This window comes from Mus musculus, chromosome 16, assembly GCF_000001635.26.
Source record: "Mus musculus strain C57BL/6J chromosome 16, GRCm38.p6 C57BL/6J".
In the NCBI taxonomy this organism is placed as follows: domain Eukaryota; kingdom Metazoa; phylum Chordata; class Mammalia; order Rodentia; family Muridae; genus Mus; species Mus musculus.
The window spans coordinates 92,447,072-92,467,019 of NC_000082.6; the positions used below are offsets into that span (position 1 = coordinate 92,447,072).

A 19,948-nucleotide genomic window follows, 5' to 3' on the forward strand; every position below is an offset into this window, starting at 1 on the left:
GGCAGAGTTGCTGCAGCCCCTCGCTGACCCCCAAGAACCAGGCTGGTCTAAGGCAGCTTGCAAAGACACTAGCCGGCCCCAAGGCTCTCTCTTTGGTGATGCAGGGATTTGCTGAATTTAAATCTTCTGCCAAATTTTAAAGGTAGAAGTCTCACCCTCTACTTAAGTTATCTCTGAGATCACTCCCCGGCCCCCAGAAGATGTTTAGGAGCCCAGCTCCGTTAGAGATTCCATCCTGGATGACTTCCTGTGGATTCACCAAACACCTTCAGAACAGAAAACTCAGCATCCCAGCACTCAAGTAGTTAACCCAAGACTCACACTTTGTTCTGCAGACCTATCCCTCTGGCAAAGGGTTTTCTCTAGCTAAGGGTTTTCTGCAAAGACTCACTCACTCTTCAGCCATGCTGACTGCTGTGGAAAGCCATGTTCTGTTGCTGAGTGCAATCCTGTTAATGTTAGCACCTATTACGGTTTCTGTCAAATTGCTAGGTGAGTGCGTGTAATTAGGACAGTGGGAGAAATTACCCAGGATGCAGAGGGTGTCGGTCAAAGGAGGAAAATACCCAAAGACCATCACTCCTTTCACAGCTGGGTCGGTCACCTGCTTACTTTACCAGCCAGGGGTCTGCAGCGCACTGCAGAAGCGCGTGCCTGCTTGCCCTGGGCAGCCCGTGAGTTAACCCGTGCCTCGAGTGCGTTCCTTGCTGAGCCTGATCCCAGCAGACTTCAGAGGAGCCTCACGGGTCCCTAACAGCTTTGCCTCAGAGAATGGCCTGAGGACCAAAACCAAGTACCAAGGCAGGATCACGCTGCAATGTGTCAAAATATTTTATATAAACTGCACACTCTATTAAATCACTTTGAAGTTATCCTTACCTAAAATAATTACAAACCAAACCCAGTGGCAAGCTGCTGAAAAGCTTAGCTTCTAGTGACCACCTCTGGACTCACTGGTGACCACTTACATCAGCCTCCCCGAGGTCTTCAGGGCTGCACTTTTTATCCAACAGCAATGGCAAGAGCAAATGCTCTGTGCAAAGCACTGGCACTTCCTCTATGCACACACTTGCGTTAGGCCAGGGCACATCACCTGCACAGGAGCCACTCAAACAGAGAGAAATGATATCTTAACAGCCGAGTTACTCCAAGTGGGAAAGAAGTAATTTTCAAAAATTACTTCAAGGGAAGTACAGAAATGTAAGGCACTCGGAACAAGCAGAAACTAACAGGTGACACAAGGAGAGTGACAAGCAAGAGTGACAGGGACAGCCTTGACCCCATGAGCTAGGCGGGTGAGAAGCCAAGGTGCCCCACAAAGGCTGAGTGTGGAAGGCTTGGTCCCTAGGCGTGGCTCTACTGGGAGGTTTAAAGGAGGGGATGTGTTGGGCCCGGGCCATTCTCTGCCTTATGGCTGCTTTCTGGCCCTGAGTTGAACAGCTTTGCTCTACTGTGAACTCCCCATCACTGCCATCAGGTGCCCTCCTGGAGAGCCAAAACCAACGGGCGGACCTGATCACCAATGGGGCACTGAAGCTACGAGATGAAACTGAACCTTTAATATACATACATACATACATATATACATGTATATGTGTGTATGTGTGAATGTATATATGTATAGCACACATATATTACATATGGTGTATATATATTATATGGCATATACAGTGTGTATATATACAAGAGCCTCCAGACTCTTGTCCCTCACACCGCCACTGTGTGCTGGCAGGAGGCAGGTGGCAGGCGGTGAGACTTCTCGGCCCCCACAGTCACACCAGGTGTACCATAATAGGGTATCTCTGCCTCTCTCTGAACCTGCTCTGCTGAGTCCATTTTCTGGAGAACCCACCAGGGTGCAGCCTATTAAACAATCTTTGGTCTTGCACATAGCACTGTGTTTGCTGCCTTCTGCTCACACAGACACCACAGCTGGCTTACACGTGGCTGAACTCACCATGACGGCTTGGCCAGCAGCCTTGGGGCCAGTTCCTCCCTCTGCTTGGCTCTTCATATCCCCCAGACCTTGGCTTAAAAGTCACCTTCTGATGCACTTTATGCATTGCAATAATCACGTGTAATAAATATTTCCTAAACTAGCAACTGACTCCCATGGAAATGTACTTCCCGTGAGGACACGCTTGGCTTTGAGTTCCTGCGTAGGTTTGCAGTCAGAATGAATGCATACACATCTATTGAATGAGTCAGTGAGTGTGCGGTTAAAAGTCTCATGCACTCTAATGCAGAAGAGAGCGAGAACCGGTGGCAACAAGAACAACACGCTCCGAATCCCTCTAAACTGCATCTCCGTGCGTGAGCGTTGTCTCCACACTCTGTTGATCATCCTGGCACTCGCACCTTCCCAGGCTCTGATGATCCCAGGCTGCGGAGAGAGCTCTGTGTATTGTGTCCTGTGTCCTGTTGGAGCCTGGTCTGTGGCTGGTCTGTCGCATCCTTGATGGTCCCTGAGTGTGAGGGGCTCTGAAGGAAGGTTACAAGGGGACTAGAACATTACCTGCCCCACACAATCATCTCTCAGTAGCTACAGCAAATGGTTCCAGGGCCCAAACGCTCACACATAAGGTCCCTTCCGCACAGTGCTGTAGCGTTTCAATATAACCTACGCACACCCTCCTGAGTGCTCTGCGTGCCCGTGCTGGGGACGTGGCTTTTCAGCCAGGCAAAGCTGCACTCCTACCATTAGTCCCTGGCGGTGGTGTCTACTCATGTGCCAAGGACATGGGATGGGGATGGTGATATTTACCCACATGCCAAGGACATGGGCCGGGGCCCTAGGTCCATGGAGGGGACATGGATAGGGACTGTCCTGCTGTGACCAGTGTTCACAGCACTGAAGAATGCTTACACCCTTCCCGAGAGATGACCTCAAGCCTCCATGGCTACAAGTCTACCAAACCTGCCGCCTGCAGCTGATGGTCTCCACCTTGCTAGGTCCCACTACGTTGTTACAGGATGATCTCTGAGAAACCTGGTCAGAAAGAGGCACCACAGGGACACGCCCACATTCCTGGTAACAATGCCATGTATTGGCAAGTTCAAGAGTTTCAGCCTAACACTGACTGGTTCTCACCCAACTGCCACCAGTTGACAGTGCCTGCAACTGTCAGATCAGGATGTCCCTAGATGACTCTCAACAGTCAACAGTACCTGTCTGGGCCACCCAGAGCCTCAGTCTTCCTTCTGGGGAGTTAGCCCCACAGGCAAGGCTAACACATCTACCACCCTCCCCATCACTCACAGTGGCTCTCAGCAGCCTGGACTGACTAAGCCCACTTCCTGGGGCCGTGGACCATCTGAGGAGACAGGAGTGACCCCCTATGTTACAGGATGGTTCTGCTGCGGGGCCGCCTGCTGCAGGGAGAAGGATACACACTGTCTCCAGAGGCAGGCACCGTGCTGTGTGAACAGATGGAGACTGTCTGGAATGCTGAGCCAGTTCCCATCTGCCCTCTCAGATGGAGGAATGGCTTACGCCCCAGGGTGGCCAATGCCCTGGGCAGACCTTGAGTCCCAGAGTAAACAGGAAAGCACATCCATGCCCACACACTTAAATTCTGCAATTGGAAAGGAGGGGACGGAGGTGTGCTCTTACGTGTTATGTGGTGCTGTGGGCGAGTGAGTAAGCCCTGAGCTGCTGCAGAGCAGAAAGGGGTCAGAGATGCTCCCTAGACACTGGTGATTCTAGAGGCAGGCCTCTCCTAGCCCTTGAATCAGAAAGCAACCCTCCTAAAATAAACAACCAGATGCTCAACAGATGAAGGCTCTGAATGCCTCCCACAAGAGGCTACAGAAGCTGCAAACACGCACACACACACAGAAAAACAAATAGCATCCTGTGGAAGTCGAGGGGAGCAGACGCCCGTTAGGGAGCCCGTGAGTCTCTAAAGTATGGAGCGTCTTAGTTTCCTTTCCCAGCGCTATGGTGAGTACCAACAAAAGCAAAGGGAGGAAGGGTTTGTTATGACTCACGGCTCAGGTACAGGCCGACACAGTGGGGAAGTCAGGGTGACAGCAGCTGGGAACAACTGCTCACATCGCATCCCAAGCTGGAAGCAGAGAATGATGAACGCAAGCTGCTCGCTCCCTGTCTCCACCGTGCTGTCCAGGATCCCAGCCAGGGGATGGTGCCGCTTACAGGGGACAGGTCTTCCCACCTCAGTGAACATAACTGAGATCATCCCCCACAGGCATGGCCAGAGAACCACCCCTCGGATGATTCAGGGTTCCACAAGCTGACAGCTGACACTGCCCATCCCAGGAGGCCTGGAGCAGGACACACTGCAGGGACAGTGGCAGAGGCCATCAAGTGCTTGAGAAAGAAGAGTGCAGGTATCTACGGACAAATTCCCCAGGCTTTGGTGTCCTCATGAGAAACAGAAATGCCCTACAGATCCTGGGGGTTAGACTCAGTACAGACCAGGGCAGGCTGGCAGTAAGGGCTGGTAAGACCGTGGACTCTGGAATAAAATAACTAGGGCTCATACCTGCCCCCAACTACTTGGCTGTGCAATACCAAACAAGGGACTGTCCCTCTGCAGGCCTAGACTATTCCACCCACAGATCTGGGAAAAGCTTGGAGGGTGTGTTGCAAGGCAGGTAACAAAAAGAGGCATCTAAGAGGAAGGAAAAACAGCCCAGTGCGGAAGCTCTATGTGCCTCAAGGCTTTGTCCTGATTGTGAAAATCAGACAGAGCACCAGCTGCTGAAAGAATATTCTCCAGCTGTGTGTGACCTTTCAACAGCACTCCTTCTGCCAAGTGTGTGGACAGCTCGCTCACTGAGCACCGACGCACGCGCGCGGTGTCAGCGCTCTGCAGGCGGTTGCTGCTATCTAGGCCTCTGCAGAAGCCAGGGCTGTGGTGCTGTACATGGAGATTGAGTTAGCTCCGGCTCCCGGGAGACAGGGTCCCCGTCACAGCCAAGGATGACATCTTAACCGGTCATAGAGAGGACGTCACACAGGCTCTGCTGGCTGCTCGTTTCCATCACGGGGATGAAAGACCTGAGAACTACAACTTAACAGAAAGCAAGAGAGGTTTATGTTGGCCATGGGGTCAGAGATTCAGTCCATGGTGCACCGTGGGGAAGGGCAGTGGCGGAAAGCTGCCCATCTCACGGAGGGCAGGGATGGAGGGAAGGATGCAGGTGGAAAGGATGGAGAGAGCTGGGGGAGGAATGGAGGGAGGGCGGGATGCCCCAGGAAACAGGGACAAGTTCTGTCTTTTCAGAGTACACCCTCAGTGGTATACTCCCTCCACCTAAAAACAAAAACATCCAACAATGAAGTCATCAGTACTAACCAAGGCTTTAACACATGCGCCTCGAGAGATTTTTTTTACATCTAAAACATAAACTCCCTGCCCTACGTGGGCAAGCCATGGTCCTCATAGCCCACTGTTAGGGGTAACTGAATTGAGCGGAGACCCATGCAGACAGCACGACCACCCTGTCTCTGACCTTTAGGTCCGAGGTGGTCCTTCCTATCCTCCAGGAAAGGCTAACACACCCTGGAGGGTGGCTCGTCTGCTTCTGCTGAGCAGAGAGCAGAAGGGGAAGAGGTGACTATGGGCGAGGCCCTAGCATCTCCATTCCTGAGGAAGCTATGTGGATGGGAGTCTCAGCCACTTCCCAGAAGCCCTCCTTCCAGTTTGACAGCAGATCTCGCCTTGTGGCCCAGAGTGGCCTCAAACTCCCTGTCCTTCCTGCCTCAGCCCCTAGAGGGCTGAGGCTGTAAGCACGCACCACCACACCTGCCTGTCTTCTCTAGTCTATCACCATGGGCTCACAGTGCCTGCTGACATTGGATGCGCTAGTCGATAGTCGATTCACAACAGAAGGGCCCTGCAGGCAGACTGCCACTGAAGCACGAGCAGGGGCCTCAGGACACAGGGCCTGAGCCACAGCCAGGGGACTCTGCTTACTGGGACCAGTGTGTGTGTGTGGGGGGGGGGAGGGGGTGCTTTAGCCAAAAATTCAATACCTGTACAAACACTTGGGCGGGCCCAGTCTTAGTGGAGACTTCAGTGCAGCTCCTGCTGTTTACTGGGGCGCAAACACTGGCACTGGGGTTACAGAGAAGAAGTGGAAAGAGAAGAAGAAATGGGGCAGGCATGAGGAACATCTCATGACCAAGAATAAGAGGCCTAGATTTCCAGGTTGGGTTTGGTCATGGCCAGTGTCAACCTCTGCCAGTGACAGGTACTGCTGCAATGAAAATGAACTAGTCTAAAAATGAAAGATTTAGTAGCTCTCAGGAGCACAGCTATGAGGGCTCAATGCAGTGTGGGGATTCAAATGAAAATGATTTACAACTTAATAAAACTGTAACCCTGGCTCCCCAGTCCCAACTGCCACAGTTCAAACCCCAGTGGCCACTATCTGGGTACACGGAGTTCCATGGGGGTACCCTCAAATCTGCAGGTGCGGACACGTAGTCCACAGGACATTCTTAGGGCACTCCTGCAGGCACTTTCTAAGGGCCTGCATGCCTTGTTAGAACCTATATAAAATACTGGGGAAGACACCCAGCATACTTTTAGCCTGCAGCAGCTCTAAAGCAGGAGAGTATTCAGAGGGACGGCGGAGTGAACTACCACAGGGTGTTCCACAGATTCAGTGTGCGGACAAACATTAGCATGCTTCTGTAAGCAGGGGGCCACCTGCCGCATCTGTAATGGAATGCTGTGGTATGGCTTGCACAGGAGACCAGAAACCAGAACCCGTAGGTTATGTTATAGATGATGGCAGTCACCATTTGCATGGGGCGTGGTTATGCGTCTAAACACTGCAGAATAATCACCCACAGGCTGGGCACCCTTGGTCCAGAACGCAGAGATCTGACAGCTCCTCACCCTAACCCTTTCGAACAGCAACATAACGCAAGAGGAAGCTTCAACCCTGGAGTGGAGGGTTGACATGGAAACAGAGACAATGAAAATATCCGAAAAAGCTACCCTTGCGCCACAAAGCACGAATGATTCTTGAGTTTAGACTGGAGTCCTGCCCAAAAGATACCTCAGTATGTTCAGAAATACTGCAGCCTGAAAACACATGAAAGCAGGTTATCCCAAGAGCTTCCAGGGACTCTCCAGCGGTGAGAGACAGCAGGAGGCGCTGGTACGTAGGCTGGGTAAGAGTCAAGACAGAAACAGAAAGCTCCTTTATGGGAAAGCAAAAGGAAAAGTAGAAAAGTAATAAGTTCTAATCTTCCTTCTTTGTTACATTTATTCAGTCAGTGTGTATGTGGATATGTGTGGGCGCATGGCATGAAGTGTGTGTGCATGTGTGTGTGAGTGTGTGCTTCTGTGTGCATGTGTGTGTCTCCGTGTGTGTGAGTGTGTGTGTGTGTGTATGCACGCTGTGGGCATGGAGCGTCAGTCATCAGCTTGGTAGAGAGCACCCGTACCCACTGCAGCCTCTCACTGGCCCAGCTCTTAGTTTAACGCATTTAAGTTTGTGTGAGAGAAGGGAGGATAGACAAGGAACACAGAGATAAACAGGAGACAATCCGTCCTGCTAACACAAGTCAGTACACGGCTGGCTCGGCGGCAATGCAAATACGGCATACGGTGCCCATGGTGGAGAGCAAACCGGTAGGGGCTGTTAGACAGCCACCCCTCCCTCCGCCTCAGAAGTGCACTTACACGCGTAAACAGAGACGCTCGTGGGAGGTGGATGCTGAGACAGCACTGAGTAGGGAAAAATTGCCCCAAAGAAGCTGACACTCCTGAGTAGACAGGGTTTGTCTACGCTGGCTACGTCACGGTGGGACCTCAGACAGCCGAGGAAACGCAGAGTCCAGGCTCACCACCCCATGGAAAGGCAGGCCGCAGAAAGCCTTGACACAGCACTCTGCAGCCTGTAAACATGGTGCACACTACACAGCACCTGCACTTATCTCTACCCGCCAGACTCGTAAGTACCTATGAGAACAATGCCCAACGTCCCAGACGCCACCACGGAGGAAGAGGCTGAGGTGAGGTGAAGCAGAGTTTTAGTAAATGCTTGCAGGTTGTTTTACGATGACTTTAGTAATTACCTTTGACTCACAGCAGTCCACACAGATGGGATAATCTACAGCTGGCACTTGGCGCACAATGTGGAGGAACTGGGCTCTCCGGACATCCCACCCTAGTGCTAGCAGTTAGCTCTGCGGCAGCACGGGGCTTGTGGGAAACTGACTGCTGGACTCAGCTTACATCAGCTGTACTCTCCGGTTTGCAGAAGATGGGTGAATCACGGGGACCCCAAGAACTGAGTATGGACCACTGCAGGCACCTCTGTGACCAGTCACCTTGCAGTGCTGACTACAGCCAGGCCGTTAGGTGGCACAGGGCTGCAGACTCTGCTCTCCTACCTTAGACACCGACCAGTAGCCAGAATGGCCCCACCCCCTGCCCCAGCAGCAGCAGGCGCTGGTTTCCATTTGCCAGGCTCCTGCTAGGGAGATGAGATGCTGTCTCTCCCCTTCGAAGCTGAAATTACCAATTTGTCTTTGCAGCTCTGGGTATGACTGCTGCTTCTTTCCTTTAGGGAAAGGCATGCCTGAACGGTCTTCAGTCAACCAGTGGGTCCATGGAGAACACAGGGGAAGCTACTGCGCCCTGGTGGTGATCAATGGACCGATTGGAGCAAATCTGCTCTGATTCCCAGTGTCCTCCGAGGTGCCCGTCTCCTCTGAGCTCTGTTCTGTAGACTGGGAATGGGGACCGGTGCTCAACTCCAGCTGTGTCCACATCTGGAGAATACTCCTGAGTCCACACCCTCACCCACCTGGGCCTCAGCTACTCACCAGAGAAATGCAAGGCGAGGTTCGCAGGTCTCTTCTTCACATGGGCTTTGAGAGCCCCATAATCAAACCTCCAAGAGTAGAAGATTCTATGATGCTTATTAAATTTATAAAGAGAAGTCACCTTTGTCTAGAAAATGAGCAAGTAGCAGTGTTACCCTTAAAAGGGGACGACTGGGACGGGCAAGGCTCAACAGAATTGGCACACGTAACACAATAGCAAGTGGAAGTACTTAGAGTTAGTTTTGGAATTACTAATGTTACAATTTACCACCAGGACTTAAGGATGGAAAGATGTGCTACTGAAAACACCCTAGGTCAGAGCAGCGGCATGCACCTGCAGTCTTAGCCACTTGGGAGGCAAGAGACATCTGGACTCAGGCGCTGGAGCCACTCTGGCTAACACAGTGAGACTTCACTTCAAAAAAAAAAAAAGAGGAAGAAAAGAAGGAAAAGGAAATAGAGAGGAGGAGGAGAAGAAGAGGAGGGAGTAAAGAGGAGGAGAACTCATTTCCCTGGGAAATAAGCATAAATCAGATAGACGGCCAGCAACCAGCCGTCTTCTCAATAAGGTAAACCTGTCGTGACATTAGGAAAACACTTCGCTGTCAGACTTTAAACAAATGTCACTCTAATATTCTGGCAAATCTTCAGATGGTGGCTGGACCATTTTTTGACCATCTAAATCCTCACTGGTGCGAGATCATGAGATTAATTTTAAGTGGATTTCCAAAATCCATTAAAGGCATAAAGTTTAAGTGTCTGAGAGTCACCCTCCTTTAGCCATGAACACGGCGGAGGATGGATGGATGGAAGGCTGGAAGGCCTGGAGAGGGGACAGCTAGAATGACTGGGGCCATCTCATCCTGAGCAAATTCTGCTTGGGAAAGTCTGGACCTGTGGGTTAGGGGAGCAGAAGGGGGAGGCAGTGGGCTCTGGCACCCACAGGGAGAAGAGAATACTACACTGCTTCTGGAGCTAGGTATGGCCTCAGACGCTCCAATCTAACCTGTTCAACAGACAGCAAGTAGGCAAAGCTTGGACAAGCAGAGTAACTCAACCAACACTTCGTTCATCGCTTACATGGCATGAACAATATCCAAAACTAATCTCGTCTGTCTTCCTTTTGGCTTGGGATTTGAAAGGAGAGACATTTACGGTCTGGGGACAGCGGGCTGCCTTAAATGGACTTTCCTAGACGTCTGATAGAGAGTATGGTGATCTTTTTGGCAACTGAGTATGTGTAGAATTTTCCTGAGCTCCCATGGCTAGTCTTGAACTACGTAACGCAAAACATGAATGGTGCCCAATAAACACTTGTTGAATGAACATGCCAAACGAGTGGATGGGTGGAATGCTGGACCCAGATCTGCCTGGCTCTAGTGGCGGGGTACCAGTCAGCTTGGAGACTAACATAACGGCTGCCACTCTGCCTGATATATCAGGATTGCCCAACAACATCTGTTCAAAGATACTGCAAAAGGGATGAGAGCTGTAACTTGTCAATCCTTATGTACAAAACCTTCAGGGAACTCCTTGGGAAGATGGTGAAGGCCGGATGGAAGCAGGGACCAGTGATTCCAGCCAGGTGACCTGGGATTTGAGACCCTGAGCCAGCTGAGCCATGTGGACGATAACAACGGTGCTCCCTTCATAACATTCTTAGGAAACGACGTGTATGATACGAATGGTATTGATGACGATGCACTTGTTACAAAGATTAGCCAGAAATGCAAAGGTTGGTAATGAGGCATTAAATGTTTCTTTCTGCCCCTCCCCCTTCTACTAAACACGCATGCTGAAGACCTAACACCAGTGTGGCTGGGCTGGGAGATAAGGCCTCTGAGAAAGTAATTCATCCATGAGCCAACGGCAGGGCCTTCATGTCTTTACATGTCCTTATAAGAGGCCTCCGTTCCCTGTCCCCATACAGCCAGGAAAAACCCTCTGAGGACACAGTAAGAAGGCGCCATCTGCAGGCCAAGGAGAGGAACTTCACCCTGATCCCAGCCTTGGAGCCTCTGGGCAGTGAGGAAAAGAATGGCTGTCACTGAAGTCACCTGGCCTGATGCTGTGGGATTTGGGAAGGCAACCCAAACAGACGAATGCGACGATAAAGTAAGGAAAGCTATTGTAACTTTGAGTGAAAAAAAAAAACTCCAAAATTAGCTCTCTGAATTAAACAACATTTTTGTCTTCTAATTCTAAATTCAGGCCAACCTCAAATGCCTCTCTCTACTGGGTTAATTATGATTGCAATGGAAATTTCATAACTCGACTGCTGACATTAGCAAGGAAAGGGAAAGGACTGGGCCTTCCCAAGCCAGAGAGGGCTCAGTTTCCCCCGTCCAAGCTAACCAGGCCTGAGCCTGCTCACCCTCGGGGATCAGCCGTGTTCAGGGCGCTGTGGCCATCAGCGGTTCCTCCCCTAAGAAACTGCGTAACAGCTTCTGATGCTCCAGCATTCCATACTGTAGCTAGAGTGCATCGACGGGCAGTTTACATACAGTTTTCTTTAGGGTGCCGAACTCAGAAGAAAAGGTCAAGGAACCCTCACTGCGCATCCTCCCTCACTGCGCATCCTCCCTCACTGCGCATCCTCCCTCACTGCGCATCCTCCCTCACTAAGCATCCTCCCTCACTAAGCATCCTCCCTCACTGCGCATCCTCCCTCACTGCGCATCCTCCCTCACTAAGCATCCTCCCTCACTAAGCATCCTCCCTCACTAAGCATCCTCCCTCACTAAGCATCCTCCCTCACTAAGCATCCTTTACTTCTGTGCTGGGGTTTGAACTTGGCGCACCGTGCTTAACAAGAAGCTCTCCATAGCACGCTCCCGCTCAAGCCTGCTCTAGTGAGCACTTCTAAGCATTAGCAGAAGCTGAAAAGGCTTATAAGGAGAAAAACAAGACAGGCAAACCCACAACAACCCAACAGGTATGGTGCTGCGCACCTGAAACCCCAGCAACTGGGAACTAGAGGCAGTCTACGGTCTGTCTCGGCTACTTATCGAGTTCAGGACCACTGCGTTCTTCCTGAGGTCTGTCCAAAAGTAAATAAACAGGATGCCAAAGGTCCCACTGTGGTGCCACTAGGTGGCTGGCCTCTCGTCCTGGTGACCCAGCTCCCAACACTAGTGCCTTTGGATAGTGGTATCTGTGTGTCTAAGATTAGGGAAATAGAAGGCAAATCCTGAACGAAACCTGTCCTTGTGCCTCACTCCTAGAAGAACAGCACAGTGTGGCTCTCACTGGGAGACTCAGGGAGGAATGGTGGGTTCTCTCCTGCTCTGAAGGAAGGCAGCAGCCACGCTGTGAGCTGCCCTGTGGAGAGGCCCAAGAGGCAAGGAACAAAAGACACCTCCAGTGTTCCGCCATCAAACGACTGAGGTTCCCGGTAACAGTCACAGAAAATCCCGTTCCAGTCTTCTTGTGAGACTGTAGATGATGGTCGACAGCAGTTCTGTGCTAAGCTCAGCCACTCCCGGATCCCACAACCATGCCCTGTTAGTTCACTAAAGTGTTAGGTAACTTGGTTACACAGCACTTGAAAATGGACACAGTAACTTACAATGCCCTTTTGCTAGATCCAAGTCACCCATTCTTTTTTTTTTTTTTTTCTTCCATAACTACTATTAGTATCTCCATTACACAGGCAGGAAAACTAAGACACAGCTGGGTGAATGTGCTCTTAACTGCTAGGCTACACTGCCTCCTTATGGACAGGTCCTGCCAGGATTTCCAGAGGCTGAGTTATAGACAACAGGAAGCGGTATCTTTACACCCTGATGCTCCCAGCTCTGATGGCCTCCTGGTCCTACATTTTCATGTATTTGGTTTCCCCAAGAGACTCAGTGATTGATGCTCTTAGTTGTCAGCACTGTAGCTGTCTTCAGACACACCAGAAGAAGGCATCAGATCCCATTACAGATAGTTGTGAGCCACCATGTGGTTGCTGGGAATTAAACTCAGGATCTCTGGAAGAGCAGTCAGTGCTCATAACTGCTGAGCCACCTCTCCAGCCTGGTAGCCCTCTTAAAAGGCCACAAGGCAATGAAGCTTGCGCTTCCTGCCTTCTTGCCTCTCACGACAGGCTTACCTATCCTGACCCATTCTTTCACGGGCCTTAGAGTCCACTTCTCTGGGATTCCAACATGGACTGAGAACCAACTGGCATCTCTCTAGGACCTCCCTAGTACTCCAGCCAGACTGGGGCTGCCGAGACATCTGGTCTCAGGGACAGTTCTGTTCCTTGCAGAACCCTGATGAACACAGATGCACAGGGAGCATTTTTACCATCTACTGCCATGGGGAAACTGGCTACTGCTTCAAGAACACGGCTTCCTTGTCATTACCTCCGCATCTGCAGGTTCTGATAGTCATTAGTATTTACAAAGGGAAAAAATTGCCTCGCACAACAGAATTGGATTTCAAAGGGCTAGAACTCCCCACAGCTCTGAAAAGGATCGCAGTGACTTCACATAAATAACCCAGGGGTCTATTACACACACACACACACACACATACACACACACACACACACACCACTGCGAGGGAGCAAAGCATTCAGAGCTAAGCCCCTCGGTGTCCTGTACTCAGGAGTAGATTGTGTTTTCTGCTCACAGTTTTTAAAAGAAGGGCACAGCCTGAGCTATACACATAGGAGACAACAGCCTCCCCTCTCCTGCTCTACCACAAAGCCTATTTCTCCGGCACTTTATGTAACTGTCCTGAGGCTTGAAGAGTCTGTAGTTGTGGCTTCAGCTATGAAGAGTGCTGCGATTAAGATCTGTGGTGAATTGACTTGTTGAGGAGTGGGGCGGTAGGGAGACAAAAAAAATAAGAAGGGAAACCAAAATGTGGCTATAAAAAGCACCTCACCTCGTAAAGGGTCAGAAATTCTAAAATCAAGGAAAGAGTGGGTAAACTCTAAACCAAACCTTGCACCTATTTAATGTGGGGTTTACAGATTAATACAGCCTTCCAATTAAGCTGAACCCACCACACCTGAGGCCAAACCACGGCAGGGGAAGCTTTACCAAGATTGTGTAAGAACACGGCTTTGCCCACAATAGGCTGAACCGAGAAGGGTCTGAAACCACCTGGACTCCCAAGTCTTCCTCCCCAGCCAGGATGTCACACTCCCAGCATGCCACACGGACTGACTTGGGTGGAAACAGGCAGAAACTTGGTCGGGGATGTTCCATCTTGGAGTGGAAGTTGTGGACACTGACTGCCACTCCAGAGGCCCGAACATTTCAACCATTAGCTTACCACACACACAGGCCCTCCCGCTGATAGCAATTATCCTGCTTAGGCTTCAAAGTCACTGGCAAGGAAAGGGAACCTCGGGTCCAGACCTGATTGCCATTACAGACTAGAAGAAATCAAGGCGCAGGCAGGCTGGATATCTGCTGAGGCGTGGGACCAGTTACTCGGTGGGCTTCTCTTTAAATCCCCCACTGCCTCTTTCTTTCTCCCTCTACCTTTACTCCCCACGGAGTTTCACTCAGGCTGGACCACACCCAACTATGTAGCCCGGGGATCAGGCAAAAGACAATCTTCCTGCTCCAGTTCCTTGGCACTGCCATTTAGAGCGGGAGCTAAGACCCAAACCCCTTCTAGCCAAGCAGAAGGCATTGCTTCTCGGTCTTGACTAAGAGAACCACCCACGAGCCATTCCCAGCTCCCACGCCTGAGAATGGAATTAGTTTGGAGTGTCAGAGGACAAGGCAATTTCTCAAACCCTCCCCTGGGATTCTGGAGGCTGGGGGAGGGGTGGTGAGGTAGTTCAGTAGGTAAATCCTGCTTGAGCCCCAGAACCCATGTTAAGAAACCAGATGCACTGGCTCACATCTAACCTCACAGCTCCTACAGGGGAAGCACGGGGAGGCTTTCTGGCCAACTGGCTGGAAGTCTGCAGAGCCTCTGAGATGTGAGAGATCCTGCCTCAAATACATGGTGGGAGGAGAGAACAGGTTCCCAAAAGGTTCCTGGACGTCACATGCATATTCCTCCCCCGCCCCTTACACACACGCACACTGCTTTTTTAAAACAGATTCCAAGGTTACAGGTACCGTCGGAATCTCCCTTTTTGGGGAGGGGCACATATGTAGAGAAGTTAGAACTCTTTCTTAAGATCCTTTAATGCAGATCAGAGTACATGTTATTAAGAGAAAATTATAGAAAAGGCCACCACGAAGCATGGTCATGTTTTAAAGAAATGCGTGTTCCGTAGAAACAGAAAGACTTCGTATGATTTCCTGACAGCAGATTCTGACACAGCCCTTGGGTGAAGCTGTACCCATCATATGCGTCCGTGTTTGAGCCGACCAACGCAAGGGCGTGTTTCCGCTACGGTCTGGAACTCTGCCTCGGAGAAGCCAAATGGGACGTCTGAGCTGCCCGTTAGCTTGGTGATGGCTGAGCAAGGAGAACCAACTAACCAGAGCCGACAGCCCGAAGCACGGGTCACTACTGGTTCTGAGCACAGCTCTGCTCTCCGAGTAGAACTATTCACAGAAGCAGCAGCTAGTAAAACAGCGTGCCCGGCAAAGATTTGCCCACATAGAAAATAACCTTATTTCAATAAAGGTTTCCTCTAACTTGTAACAGTATGAATTTCTCTAGTAAGATTATTTTACATAAATAATGATAGTTTTTTTTTTTTTTTTACATAGACACTTAGTTAACATGTTTTACTGAAAGCAAATCTCACATATCAGATGGTTAGTAGTTATAACAGTTTCTGGAATTCTCAAACAAATGAGTAGTTCAGGTCCGTTTCTTCTTTTAAGATTAAGGTTATAGGATCAGGAGAGTCATAGGTAACAACTGCACGTTGGCACCTCCAGGTGGCCCTTCAGTGCGGTTAGAAAGGAGGGCAGCAGCTCTAAGGTCTCCCATAGTTCTGGATTGGAGGCCCACCCATTCCAGGGTAGCCACAGCCAACCTGAAGCAGACACATCTGCAATACCATCGAAAGGTGACCCACATGCAGGTGACAGGCTGAACCCCCGAAAGCCACACTTTCTCACTCAGAGGGATGGTTCTGGCTAACTGAGAAACAATCAGCTTGCTGGAAGACTTACCAATTACCTACCACGATGGTAGTTTTGTTAGGTTGTCTTCCTGTACAGAGCTATTGGCCCTGGGAACTGGCACCCTTAGACCTATGTGTTAATGATGTGTGAATCATTGTAAACCTACAGGACCCATGAACCGGCAATCCATCAGTGTACAACACCCCATACTGAAGCTCCAGAGGGTGGAAAGAAAGGGGAGGAGCCTCCAGAGGTCCCGTGTCTGTCTCCTCAGAACCACCCCTCTGCACAAAGGACCCTCCTTTCCAGCAATCTGACAAGCCCCCTGGCCTGCCTCCCTGTTCCCTCTCCCACCCACCCATCTTCCTTCCCCATGGGACATTTTCCACCCAACTTTGAAGTTAGAGTACCATCTGACTGCATCCCTCTGGGGACCCTTCCCTGGATGCTCTTCAGACCGCTGCAGCCCAGCACCCTGCCCTTCAGCACTCACTGGAGCTCCTTCCGGCCATTTCCTAGTTCACTCTGGCACCCATCCACACATCAGCATGGCTACTCCTTTGGATTCTGGACACAAAACTCTCCCTAAGGAGCCTGTGCAGGGCCACCGTAGGCCCCTTGAACTGACTGCTCAGAGTAACTTTCTGCACCCACACTGTCCCCAGAGCCCTCCTCCAGACCCTGGAAGGCTGATCCTGCCAATGGATCTGGCTTGGGCTCCCCTGGATCAGGGAAGGCCAGGCTCTTTCCTGTGACCTTTAGCACCCCAACTTCACATCTTCAGATCTACGCACTTGCCAGGCAGCTCCTCACAGGGGTTCCTCTCCTAGCTCCAGCTTCTAGCTGCTGTTCATGGCTACTGGTCTGGATACCTCCTGTGGAACTCCTGAGGCCAGCCCAGTTAGCCAGTTCCATCCTGAGCCGCCAGTGTGCAGCCCTGTAAGGACCTGGCTGTCACTAGGTCTGCCACCTGTCGCGACTACCTGATTCTCTTTACATTCCATGCTGCACGTCTCTCTTCTGCCGGCCCTCAGTACCTCAGGTTGCACATGTACAGGTTCGGACAATCTAGAATAATTTTTCTTTTTTCATAAAGAAAAACTGCACTTGCAAGAACAGGTACATACCATTCCTTCTTGCCATTTAAAAACAACAACAATAACAGTATAACAACTATTTATATACATTTACAACCTACCAGGTAGCGTAAGTGGCCTAGAGATGACTTAAAGCACACGGGAGGATATGCATATGCTATATTATGCATATGCTGTATTATGCATATACTACATTATGCATACGCTGTATTATGCATATACTATATTATGTATATACTGTATTATGCATATGCTGTATTATGCATATGTTGTATTATGCATATGCTATATCATGCATATGCTATTTGCAAGCACCTACTGTTTTACATAGGAAACTTCACCACATGTGGATTTTAGCATCAGAGAGATGTCAGTGGTGGGGCTGTGCTCAAGAGCACCCCTGTCATGTGCTTCTTCCCTGAGGTCTGTCTGTCTCCACACCTTCCAGAATCCAAGCTCTATGAAAGTGACAAGCCTGGCAAACTCTCCACTTCCTCCTGAGTCTGAAACCACGCCTGGAAACCAGCATCAGTCCTTAGCAATCACCACCTTATCATTCCAAGAGTGTTGTCATCTTTGCTCATTGGACGCACAGCAGCCAACGCCTTCCTTCTCAGACCTCTACTCCCTGAGCCCTCCTCCTTCTCCCTAGAGCACCGTCGTCGCCTTCTGCTACCGCTGATATTTACCTTTTCTGTTTCCCTCAATCAAACATGTCAGCAAAGCTTTCAGCCCTTGGCACTGAGTCCACATGTCAATGAAGTGGAGCTGAAGGTCGCTGCCAAGAGAGACACCACTGTGTCTTGGTTATTTATAATTTATACGGCCATTTACTTTCAGAGAGGATTTACAATGGCTATGCACACGCTTCAGGACATCCTGTGTAGAGAGAGCAACAATTGTCACAGCTCGGGGCTTTTCTCATCGCTCTCTGCCGGTTGAGCTCTCGCCAGCACTTCAAACCTCTTTTAGGGATCTCAGGCTCTCTTTTTCTGTCTGAAGCAAGATCAGTTCAGAGTGAGACTGCATTTGTCTGGGTGCCTAGTATCCTGGAACAGCATTGTCTAAGGCTCTGCCCACTTGGCCAGTCACTCATTTCCACATTTATTAAGATTCTGTTGTGAGGCTGTTCTGGGATCGGAAGATACAGCAGAGAATCAAATTGCATTTTTGCCTTTAGGGCAAGTGCTCGATGAATTATCACCTGAAGTGGCCAAGGGAACTGTTCATGGTCCGTTGGGGTTTAGCCCCTGCCCTGCATTTACTGTCAAAGGAAGGGTGCAGCTCATTCATTGGGAGGACGGAGAAAACAGACGTGACTCACCGTTCATAAATAGACTACGCTCTGCGTTCTCAATCTGCACTATTGGAAGAAAAGCCAGTGTTTGGGTGAGGATCCTGGCTGCTCATTATCTTGCGGTTGATTGGCCAGTTTTGGTTGAATGCGGTTGGGGGGAAAGTCTTTCCTAAGCCTTTAGGATATTTAGTTCACCCTTAAAGGAGCGACATGCCACCATCAGGGTCACTGAGTACATTAGGAATTGTTCCTTCCTCGCCCAAATCCACACAAATTTGACACCCTGGGAAGGAGATGGGGCAGGTCTGAGTAACCAATCATGGTACTTGGGAGGAGGAATTGATTTCTGATCTTCAATGATCCCGTAGAACACGACCTGGACTATGTAGGCTGTGCAAAAGAAAGCTCGTCTCCAGTGTCTGAGACCCCTGGAGCAGGGCTTCGGCCCGTCCCCGCCCCGGCCGCGCCCCGCAACAAGTGTCCGCCCTCCGCCCCGACGGAGGCCCGGTCCTCACCCGGCACAGGCCGTCCACGAACACGCGCGGGTCCAGGTGGCAGGCGATGGTGGCGCTCGGCAGGTCCTGCAGATCCACCTCCTCCATCTCGCAGTCGATGAAGCTCCAGTCGCCGCCGCCGCCCCCGTCCCCCTCGGCAGCCGCAGAGAAGGGCGCGAAGGGCCGCAGAGTCACCCTACGGGGCGCCCGTGCCTCGACCGCCTCCGCCACCTCTCCGAGCCGCGGCCCGGCCACGCCGTCCTCCATGCCCGGCGCGCGCTCCCTTAGCTCCGCTCCACTCGGCGCCGCGGCCGCCGGCTCCCGCTTCACCCTCTGGGGGTCACCGCGGCGCCGGGACGCCGCCTTCCAGTGCCCGCCCTGTCCGCCTCCGCCCCGCGCGGGAGGGGCGGCCAGCCTGCGCTCGCCGGCCTCGAATCGTAGCTCTCGCGGAGCCCAAGAACGTTCCCTTTAAGGTCGGCCCACTCGGGCCATCAAGTCCCGCCCTTCCTATAGAGCAGACCAATAATACGACGGGATTTTTGTCACGTGACACCCACTCTGCCGCCCTAAGCCTGAAGCCTTGGGGCGGCCATATTTGTTAGGGGCAGAGGCCTCTGGCCAGTTCTGCTTTTCTGACAGCTGGCGGTGCCTGTTGAAGGACACAAGCCGGGTGTTAGCCTGTGGAACGGTAACCCGGAGGCAGAGCTTCTGCGGTTCCCACGCGGCGACGTTTGGAAACACGCAGCCAATTTTAAGGACTTAAACTAAATCTAGTTAGAGGCTCTGTTCCGTAGACGTTAGCAGTGCTTAGATACTTAGTGCATATTGTCGCGGAATCACAAATAAGACTTGAGTAACATCGTGATATGGCCTTATGTTTATAGTTCAACGTGTTAGTCATTATGTTACTGTCCAATTTTTGGATAATTAGAAGCATTTTTTAGCACAAAATGAGTGGGTTTCAATAATTATTTTCATACATATATCGTGTATTTTGTGTATACACAGATAACACTGTATTTTGTCTCCCATCGCCCTCCCTCGTGCCTTTTCTCCAATTCTGCTGGCTGCCTCTCTTTCCTCTAAAAACTTCCCTTTCTGCTTTAGTATCTCAAGAAAAAGAAAAAAAGCTATGTGTATCAATTACTTTCCTGTTACTGTGATAAAATACCACGACCAAACAATTTATAAAAGAGTTTCTTAGTGTT

The 19,948-nt window shown here is 50.8% G+C and overlaps 1 protein-coding gene and 1 long non-coding RNA gene across 4 annotated transcripts in view; one reads left to right on the plus strand and one right to left on the minus strand.

Annotated features, from left to right (window-relative positions):
* Rcan1 (regulator of calcineurin 1) overlaps positions 1-19,098 on the minus strand; it is a 74,219-nt gene extending 55,121 nt beyond the window's left edge. Inside the window, exon 1 of the mRNA NM_001081549.2 lies at positions 18,762-19,098. Coding sequence (NP_001075018.1) covers positions 18,762-19,007 — 246 coding nt within the window. The 5' untranslated portion in view covers positions 19,008-19,098. The remainder of the gene's footprint in view (positions 1-18,761) is intronic.
* Gm46555 lies at positions 4,020-18,763 on the plus strand. 3 transcript variants are annotated; one of them, XR_001781958.2, is made up of 4 exons: positions 4,020-9,381; positions 10,338-10,547; positions 10,743-10,927; positions 15,048-18,763. It is a non-coding gene; the product is annotated as a predicted gene, 46555 (long non-coding RNA). The 3 variants fall into 3 exon arrangements; XR_003951847.1 differs by having other exon boundaries at positions 4,020-7,935; positions 9,087-9,381; positions 10,743-18,763; XR_003951846.1 differs by having other exon boundaries at positions 10,743-18,763.
* Positions 19,099-19,948: the final 850 nt, after the last annotated feature.